This window comes from Anomaloglossus baeobatrachus, chromosome 1 (assembly GCF_048569485.1).
Source record: "Anomaloglossus baeobatrachus isolate aAnoBae1 chromosome 1, aAnoBae1.hap1, whole genome shotgun sequence".
In the NCBI taxonomy this organism is placed as follows: Eukaryota; Metazoa; Chordata; class Amphibia; order Anura; family Aromobatidae; genus Anomaloglossus; species Anomaloglossus baeobatrachus.
Window position 1 is genome coordinate 275,732,513 of NC_134353.1, and position 10,274 is coordinate 275,742,786.

Here is a 10,274-nt window from a genome sequence, read left to right on the forward strand (position 1 = left end):
CATGAGTCCGAAGCCATGGAAGACCCAGAAGGACGTCGTCTATACCCTCAGGCAAAACAAGAAAAGAAATCTCCTCTATGTGACCCTGAGACAGGGAAAGGCGCAAGGGAACTGTCCTCAATGTAATGGAGTCAGACAACATAGTTCCATTAACAACACGGACAGGAATAGGCGCCTCTAACATGATAGAGGGAATATTGTGTCCCTTTACAAATCCTGAGGACACAAAAATCCCGTCAGCTCCGGAATCCACAAAAGCCATAATAGGCCATGTATTCTCAGATAACGAGAGCTGACCTGGGATACAACACTTAGAGGGTGCAGAAGACGTCTCTAGTAACCCCCCTCTAATGGTTACTAGGCCAGGGAGTTTCCCTGACGACTAGGACACTTGTTGGCATAGTGCCCAGCCTGACGACATACGTAACATATAGGAGGACCAGACTTGCGTAGTCTGGAGAACGTATGACCTAACTCCATAGGAGTGGGAGATGTTTCAGATGCTGAGGAAGATGGTAGTGGACCCTCAACAACTGGAATAGCCCGATGCTTAGGGCGTGAGGAAGAGACCTCGAGTCTACGTTCCTTATGGCGTACATCGATCCTCGTTGCAACTGTGATCAAGTCCTCCAGAGAAGCAGGGACCTCACGAGTAGCAAGGGCATCCTTGACATAGCCTGCCAACCCTCTCCAGAAGATAGGAATCAACACCTTCTCTGGCCAATCTAGTTCTGCCACCAGAGTTCTAAAAGCAATGGCATAAGAACTAGTGGATAACGAACCCTGAGATAGATCTAACAGTCTCAGGGCCGCATCATGGGTAACCTGCGGACCCATGAATACCGCCTTAAGAGCATCAAGAAAGTCTTGATGTCTCAGAGTAACCACATCAGAGCGCTCCCATAGGGGAGTCGCCCATTCTAAGGCTTTGTCCTGAAGTAATGAGATGATAAAGCCTACTCTGGACCTCTCCGTAGAGAAGCGAGAAGAGTTGACCTCTAGGTGTATCTGACACTGACTAATGAAACCACGACATGATCTGGCATCGCCAGAATATCTGTTTGGCAGAGCAAGTCGAGGATCATGTGCAGATGTCACCATGGTCTGAGGTTTATCCTCTATACTCTTGAGCCGTGACTCAAGTACTTGTATGTAACGGTGTAACTGCTGATATTCTGCCATAACTGCCAGACCCTTGGCTCAGTCCTAATGTTACGGGGGGCTGTCTGATAATAACCGAAAGGAGTATCAGACAGTCAGGGTCCACCGTGCAAAGACTTTGCTGCAGACTATGGCAGAGTGCAATACCTCTGTTAACTCACAGAAGGATATAATAAGTAAGTAAAGCAATTCCTCCCTTACTTGGAGGGTGTGTGGAATGATCTCTGTTAACAATCACAGAGACAAAGGCAATGTGTGCGAAATGGCACCTACCTAGGTCCGCTCTTCTAGTGGTGCAAAAGAGACGAACAGCAGCGTAAGCCGCACAAAGCTCCTACCTGCGTTCGCTCCACTAGTGTGCGAGGACACGAACCACTAGATATGGCACCTGCCTAGGTCCGCTCTTCTAGTGGTGCAAAAGAGACGAACAGCAGCGTAAGCCGCACAAAGCTCCTACCTCTGTTCGCTCCCCTAGTGTGCGAGGATACGAACAACTGCCAGACGCAGTATAAGGAACGTTACCCTAGCGGCAACGTCCACCTACGAGTAGAATCACAAGGCCCAGCCAGACCATGTGCCTCAGGCACCTGCCTATGTCCGCTCCCCTAAGAGGTAAGGATACGGACAGCAGCCGAAGCTGTAAGGTATAAGAACGCTACCCTGCTGGTAGCGCTCACCTAGCATAGACAGAGGAATGCCTAGAGGAACGCGCACAGAGCGTCTACTCATATGCATGAACCAAGAGGACTGAGCACCATGCGGCGTGTGTCAGGGTCTTATATAGACTCTGTGCCTCATCCAAGATGGAGGACACCAGAGCCAATCCGCTGCCAGAACGACAGGAGTGACGTCATGCTGGCCTATCACCGAGCAAGACGTCACAAGCACATGACCAGCGACCAATCGGCATAGAAGGTGTCAGAGACATGTGACCTCGTGTCAGCGATGATGTCACCCACACATGTGCAATGGCTCCAAGATTGGACTTAGTCTCCGGCGCTCGCACATGTGCAGTAGCAAGAAATCTGGACTTAGTCTCCAGCGCTCGCACATGTGCAGTAGCACGAAATCTGGACTTAGTCTCCAGCGCTCGCACATGTGCAGTAGCACGAAATCTGGACTTAGTCTCCAGCGCTCGCACATGTGCAGTAGCAAGAAATCTGGACTTAGTCTCCAGCGCTCGCACATGTGCAGTAGCAAGAAATCTGGACATAGTCTCCAGTGCTCGCAGCAACCGTAACACATACGATGGGGGCGTTGCAAATCGCATACGATATCGTATGTGAAATTGCAACGTGTAAAGCAGGCTTTAGGCCTAAAATATTGAGACCTTTTTTGTAGCTTCTAGAGAACAATAAACTTTCATTTATTAGCACAGAATTTCTTGAATTAGAAGAATATATGTCTGTACCACATAACGCCCTTAAGCATACATACATATGCATGGAGCTACAGTACAAGCCACAATATCATTTATTAATGTGATGGCTCATTCAGTTATTCAAAAAAGTCACAAATGCCACATGTGTTAAATATTATAAAAATTAGTATGTGAAACATAAAATAAAAATAGTAACACTAATATTACGTGCCAAGTTCTAGATTTCCTAAAGGCTCATTTTATTTTCTGCAGTTCATTCATAAATATATATGAACTGAAATGCCACTTCATCTCTATAGCTCACAATAGAATCTCCAAATGCTGAGATCTAAAATTGCTTCTCAATATCAGATGTCTGCAAATTGCTTGAAGAGCACAAAGTGGATTATTAGTGGGCTTGTAGTAGTCTGTTACAGATACTACAGGGGTGCACATACTTTAATGCACAGTAAGCTCATAACTAACCAGCAATCACTGCTGGAGTTTATAGCAAGATGGAAAAAAACAAGAAATAAACCTTAATATTAATTTAATGTGAATTTAAAATTCTTATTTGTAAAGAAATAAATAATTGTAGACATTGTGACTCATCTAACATTTTGAGTTCAACAGAAAAATATATTCCATATATTACAAAATACATAGTCATCAGCCATATTTATCAATGTATTGCCCATTTTCACTGTCAAACCTTATCAAGCCAGATTTATTGCCAAGTGTAAAGCTAATACACATATCAACTTTTCACCAATAAAAAAAAATTGCATGTTCAGCCGACACATTTTTTCAAAATTTCTTAAAATCAATATTTTCATTGTGGACATGTTTTTTGGTAATAACGAAATCAAAAGTAACTTATCATTTGACAAAAATCATACACTGGATTTTTAACAATTTAGCCCCACAATTTTCTTAAAAAATACAAAACTATTGGTATTAAAAAAAAAATAAATATAATAAAAATATATTGATTGGTAAATATTTTCTAATTTCCTACACTATTTTCCAGTTGTAGTGTAATAAATATGATTCATTCATGCTTTTTTATGCACAAAACTATAACTTTATAACTATAACTAAAATTGATAAAATTTAGATATTATACAAAAGGATTAATGCATGTATTAATCCTTTTGTATAATATCTAAATTTTATCAATTTTATGACAATATAATATTTGTGACAGAACGTGAGTGTGAAATGTTAGAATATCATGAATTGTCTTTTCAAGAGGACTTGTGTTAGGTGGTAACTCACCTGTCCACAGCTATAGCAGACATGGAGTAGATACTGGCAAAGATAGCCGTAATTGGGAAGAAGTTGTGGAATCTGCAATACGCCTCTCCGAAATACCATTCATTATGAAGAGCATATATGAAATTCACCAAGGTATTGAAGGCAGCCATTGATGCATCAGAGAAAGCCAAGCTGACCAGAAAATAGTTTGTGACTGTTCTCATTCTTTTGTGAGCCAATATGATCCACATGACAATGATATTTCCGAATACAGCTACAGCCACCATTGACCCATATGCCAGTGACCAAAGGGCTATACGCCAGGGAGGTTGCACAAATCTATGAGCAACCGGGGAAGTGACATTAGAAGTTTGAGTCACATTCTTCTGCCAAAGCAAACCTTCTCCAAGAGGAGCAAAAATCCCCACTCCATCTTCTGTCACATTTATTGGAGAGGAGGTCATCTTTTTTTATTCTTCAACAATTGCAAAGGTCTTCAAACACTTCAGATGATCAGCAAAGTACTGGCAAGTTCAAGCAAAGGTCCATCATACAGTCAGCTCAGAACTGTCTTACACATTTTCAGTAACAGGAGAGAAACTCAATAGAAAACAGAAGGTGTGAACTTCTTGTTAAGTTCCTTCCAGCCTGCAGAGAAGAAGTGAAGGAATAGACAGCCAGTACAAGGCTTTTATAGAACCAGCTCCTCCAATGTCTAGGAAAATGTCTGTGACATCAGAGCAGGGAGGGGGTGAGTGAAGACCACAGGGTACACTTACACAGGTAGTCTCAGCAATGCTTACAAATCTCCATGGCACAGAGCAGACATGATACCAGTCAGTGTCACTGCTGTCACCGTGCCTGGAGGAGGCTGTGCTGCTGAGCTGTTTACTGTGTGCAGCTGAGGAACATGAGCTCCATGGTGCTGCTCAGCACAAAGCACATTTATGGAATGTAAAGCCATTTCCATTCCTGTTGGTAAGCACCAGCCCATACTATTGTCCAATCATTCACCCATCAGAGTCCATGCTAATTTACTGATGCCTTTGTTTTTCTCAATGAATCTGATAGTAGCTGAATATAAACTAACATCACTGAGACTGCTGCCTGGCTAAAGAAGAGCAATAGTATGTATGCAGCTAATTCGCTACCGGAGGGTGAGACTGGTTCACTGCACAATTAACCCTTCTATACGCTGAAATTCACTTAAAAGTATCAGCTAAGAGAAACTAGATAAATATTAATAATCTGAATGTAAATAACATCTGGTGTGATGTACTTGGTCACATAGCACATTCACAGTAATATACATCTTCAATATCTACACTAATGTCTCCTCTGCAAAGTACAGCACATTTTATATAGATGAGAAAAACTGCAACTGTGTTCCTTATATTCTTCACTATATCCATATAGTACGACGGGAGCACTCTGCTGACTGTTCAGCTACAGATATAGCAGAGATCACATTACTATTGCAGCAGCCGGGATTCATTCATTAGGTTCTGTAGTCTTTGTACTGGATTCCTAAGTGTTGTAGAAAATCTACCTATCTTCAAGTGCATCTCAATAAATTAGAATATCATCAAAAAGTGAATTTATTTCAGTAATTCAATACAAAAAGTGAAACACATATATTATATGGAGTCATTACACACAGAGGGATCTATTTCAAGTATTTATTTCTATTAATGTTGATGATTATGGCTTAAAGCCTATGAAAACGCAAAAGTCGTTATCTCAGAAAATTAGACTATTTTACAAGACCGACTGAAAAAATGATTTTAAGCTCAGAAATGTTGGTACCTACTGAAAGGTTTGTACAGTAAATGCCCTCAGTATTTGGTCGGGCTCCTTTTGCATGAATTACTGCATCAATGCAGCATGGCATGGAGGTGGTCAGCCTGTGGCACTGCTGAGGTGTTATGGAACCCCAGGTTGCTTTGAAAACAGCCTTCAGCTCATCTGCATTGTTGGGTCTGGTGTCTCTAATGTTCCTCTTGACAATAGCCCATAGATATTCTATTGGGTTTAGGTCAGGCAAATGTACTGGCCAATCAAGCATAGGGATACTGTGGTTATTAAACCAGGTATTGGTACATTTGGCAGTGTGGACAGGTGCCAAGTCCTGCTGGAAAATGAAATTTCCATCTCCAAAAAGCTTGTCGGCAGAGGGAAGCATGAAGTGCTCTAATATTTCCTGGTAGACGGCTGCGCTGACTTTGGTCTTAATAAAACACAGTGGACCTACACCAGCAGATGACATTGCTTCCCAAACCATCACTGATTGTGGAAACTTCACACAGAAACTGTGGAAACTTCACACTGTCAGAGACAGCAGACAGACAATCCTTGCATGACACTAGTCACTAGTCACTACACAGGCAAGTCAAGAGGCAAGATACTTGAACATTACGGGGTCAGGTAGCAGGAGGTCACTTCAAGATTAAATGTATAGGCATAGGCGTAGACAGGCCACAATTTGGAGTCAGAGTACCTGGAGAGTAGTGGATCAAGCAGATGAAGAATGCTAAAGGCTGGTCAAACAAAGTCAAAGGTCAGGTAGCAAAAGATTAATTACAAGGCCAAATAGCACAATTCTGCAGGAGACTTAAGGCCCTGTTACACGCAACGACGTATCTAACGATATATCGCCGGGGTCACGGATTCCGTGACACACATCCGGCATCGTTGGCGATGTCGTTGCGTGTGACACCAACGAACGGCCTTTAACGATCAAAAATACTCACCTTATCGATGATCATGAACACGCCGTTCATTTTCAAAAAATCGTTGATTGTTGCAGGTCAGAGGTTGTTCGTCATTCCCGAGGAAGCACACATCGCTACGTGTGACAACTCGGGAATGACGAACTACAGCTTACCTGTGGCCGCCGACAATGAGGAAGGAAAGAGGTGGGCGGGATGTTACGGCCGCTCATCTCCGCCCCTCCACTTCTATTGGGCGGCAGCTTAGTGACGCCGCTGTGACGCCACAAGAACCGGGTGCTTTCACCAGCGATATCGCGTGTAAAGCCCCCTTAAGGCTGTGTGCCCACGAGACTATGTACCTGGATTTTCTAGATAAAACCGCAGGTTTTAGAAAGTACAGACACTCCCCATGTTATTCTATGGGGCATGGGGAGTGTTGTGTCCATGCTGTGGTATGTGTGGCTGTGGAACATGCTGCGGATGTCCCGCAGCCGCACATAACTGCATGTCAATTATTCCTCCGGAATTACCTGCGGAAGTCCTGCCTCTCCACTATGTAGATAGAGGCTGGGACTTCTGCAGGTAAGTCGCATGAATGTCCGCACGTTTTCCGCAGATATTTCACTGGAATCCCACAGTTATGGATAGCTGCGGATTCTGGGGAGCTGCTGCAGGAAACCTGCGGATGTACCTGCTGATATATCTGCCGGTACATAGTCCCGTGGGCACATAGCCTTAAAATGGCAGTGCTCTGGGATAAACTGCTCACCTAATTAGCTGGACAATTACTAGGACCAGTAAACACCTGCAGAAACCCATCACCTCCCAGTATGAGACTGAACAACTGAGTGTTTCACTCAAAACGCTGACAGCTCAGCACACCTCATCTCCAGGTTGGTTAACTGAGCCGTCACTCACCGAGCTGACAGCTTAGAATGCCCTGATCACTGAGCAGAAGAATTATGACACCCTGGTGTTTTGTATTAAGGTGGGTATGATGTCAGGAGAAGATATGTAAAATTGATGTCATCAGCATATAGATTGTATTGGAAACCAAATTTGCTGATGGATTATCCAATAGGGGCAGTGTACATAGAAAACAGTAAGGGGCCTAGGACAGAACCTTAAGGAGGCACAATAGTATGGTGAAAAGGATAGTAGGAAAAACTGGCAAATGATACAATGAAGGAGTAGTCAGAGAGGTAGGAGGAGAACCAAAAGAGATGAGTTTGTTTGAGGCTAGGAGAATGGAGCAACGCGAGAAGGAGCTTTGCTCCACATTGTCAAATGCAGCAGACAAAGGTAAGAGAATTAGTATGGAGTGGTGACCATTAGATTTAGCTGGTAATAGATCTTTAGAGACTTTAGTAAAGGCATCTTCAATAAAGTGTAAAGAACTGGATTGTAAAGTGTCAAGAAGAGAGTTATCTGAAAGATAGTGGATCAGGAGAAAGTGGAGCAAGACTTCTATGAGTCTGGAGATGAAGATGGACATTGGAGACAGGTCTGTAGTTAGCACTAGTATTGAGCCACCCCCTTAGCGTTTGAGTTCGGTTCGGTTCATCGAACGGTGGGTCAGTACGGTGAACGTTCGACGAACACTCGATGAACACCTTCGAACCCCATTGAAAGCAATGGGAGGCAAACACAAACACATACAAACACATAGAAAACACCTTCTAAGGTGTCCAAAAGGTGACAAACAACTCACAAGACACCACAAACACATGGAAAGTGACAAGTACATATATTCATGCGAAAACAAAAGAGCTGTACGAGTAAAAGGAGGAGGAGACACAGATATAGACATGTCATGCCCCTCTAAAATCATGTAAAACACAACAAGGGGACTCCAACCAGTCTCCCTTTTTCCCAAAAATTGGGCCATAGACACCACTTAAGTGGCATCAGTTGTCCCCCAGTTGCAAACTTGACATGTTGATTTGAATGAAGCACAATCCAAATCCACAAGCCTTTACTCTCCCCAGGATGACACAGTGGTAAAAAAGTCCTTGCTGATCAATGACTTGTTCATCTTGGAACATTTTTAAAAAAAAAAAAATAAAAGGTGACTCCAACCAGAGTCTCCCTTTTTCCAAAAATTGGGCCACAGACACCACTGTTGTCCCCTAGTTGCAAACTTGACATGTTGATTTGAATGAAGCACATTCCAAATCCACAAGCCTATACTCTCCCCAGGATGACACAGGAGTAGAAAAGTCCTTGCGAATTCATGACTTGTTCATCTTGATGAACATTAGTCTGTCCACATTGTCACTGGACAGACACGTGCGCTTATCTGTCAGCACACACCCAGCAGCACTGAAGACTCGTAACAAGAGAACGCTGGCTGCGGGACACAACAAGATCTCCAAGGCGTAAGTGGCGAGCTCAGACCATTTTTCCAGATTGGAATCCCAAAATGAGCAAGGCTCCAGTTGCAGAGTCATGGCATCTATATTCACTTGGAAATACTCCTGTATCATCCTCTCCAGGCGTTGATTATGTGTCAAACTTCTTGTCTCTTGTGGCCTTTGCAAAGGATGGTCTAGAAAATTCATGCAACGATTCCATAAAATTGCTCTGTTACCACCAGATATGGTGTTGCTAGTACGGTTTGACTGATGATGGCTCTAAATTCCCATGGTTGGCAAGTTACAACTGCGAGATTCACTCTGTGCACCACTGGTGTTTAGTAGAAAAGCCAAGCTAAGATTTCATAACAGCTTCTGCTGATACTCCTGCATACGTGCGTCCCTTTCTATGGCTGGAATTATTTCGCCAAATTTTGACTTGTACCGGGGATCTAAGAGTGTCAGCATTACTTCTAGTTAGGACAATCCGAGGGTCATGTTGTAGGTAGTGCAGCAAGAAGGTGCTTATGTGTCTTGAGCATCCAGGAGGACCAAGTCCTTGCTGTGTTTGTGTCGGCAAGGTGATAACCACGCTTCCTTCCTCTGACCTCTCCCCCCAACGTCGAACAACCGAAATGTGATCAAGGTCTCCCTCATCTGCTGGGTCTTCCATGCCCATCGACAGTTTGTCCTCCATTTCCTCCTGAGCTCCTGCACCTTCCTCAACAGTTTGGCTGCTACCATGCGCCCTTGTTAATCCCTCTCCCCCACCGTCCCATTCCAGCGTGTCAAAACATTGCATTTCAGGCGGTGAACCGGCAGGCCGAAAAACTTCTGGAGCGATGCAAGTTGGTCAGCTGCGCCGAGTGAACGGCAGAAGTGAGCAGATAGTGACCATGCCCTGTGCAGAAGCCCATCTAGGCCGGGATAGTGGATTAAAAATTGCTGGACAACAATGTTCAACACGTGAGCCATACAAGGCACGTGTGTCACCTTGCCCCGGCAAAAGGACGCACCCAGGTTTGCAGCATTGTCGCACACGGCCTTCCCTGGCTGCAGGTTGAGTGGAGACAACCATTTACGAAACTCGGTCTCCAGAGCTGACCACAACTGGTCAGCTGTGTGACTCTTATTTCCCAGACATTTCAACGTAAAGACCGCCTGATGCCGTTGAGCTCTGCTGCCAGCATAGTAAGGAGGTGTGCGGGATTCTTTGTGCGCAGTTACAACACGGGTGGCCTGACCAGACAGGTTTTGGGTGGAGGTGAAGGAACCAGACGAGGTTGAGGAGGCAGAAGCAGTGGAGGAACTTCTACATACAGAGGATTGACACACAACTCGTGGGGACGGCAAGACTTGTACAGCAGATCCTTCTCCATCTCTCACCATAGTTACCCAGTGCCCAGTCATCAATATGTAACGCCCCTGTCC

At 44.1% G+C, this 10,274-nt stretch overlaps 1 protein-coding gene across 1 annotated transcript in view; it reads right to left on the bottom strand.

The window, feature by feature from the left end:
* Nucleotides 1–4,551, bottom strand: part of TACR3 (tachykinin receptor 3) — a 226,170-nt gene extending 221,619 nt beyond the window's left edge. Inside the window, exon 1 of the mRNA XM_075336767.1 lies at nt 3,800–4,551. Within this exon, the coding sequence (XP_075192882.1) occupies nt 3,800–4,242 (443 nt within the window). The 5' untranslated portion in view covers nt 4,243–4,551. The remainder of the gene's footprint in view (nt 1–3,799) is intronic.
* Between the last annotated feature and the right edge of the window lie 5,723 nt (nt 4,552–10,274).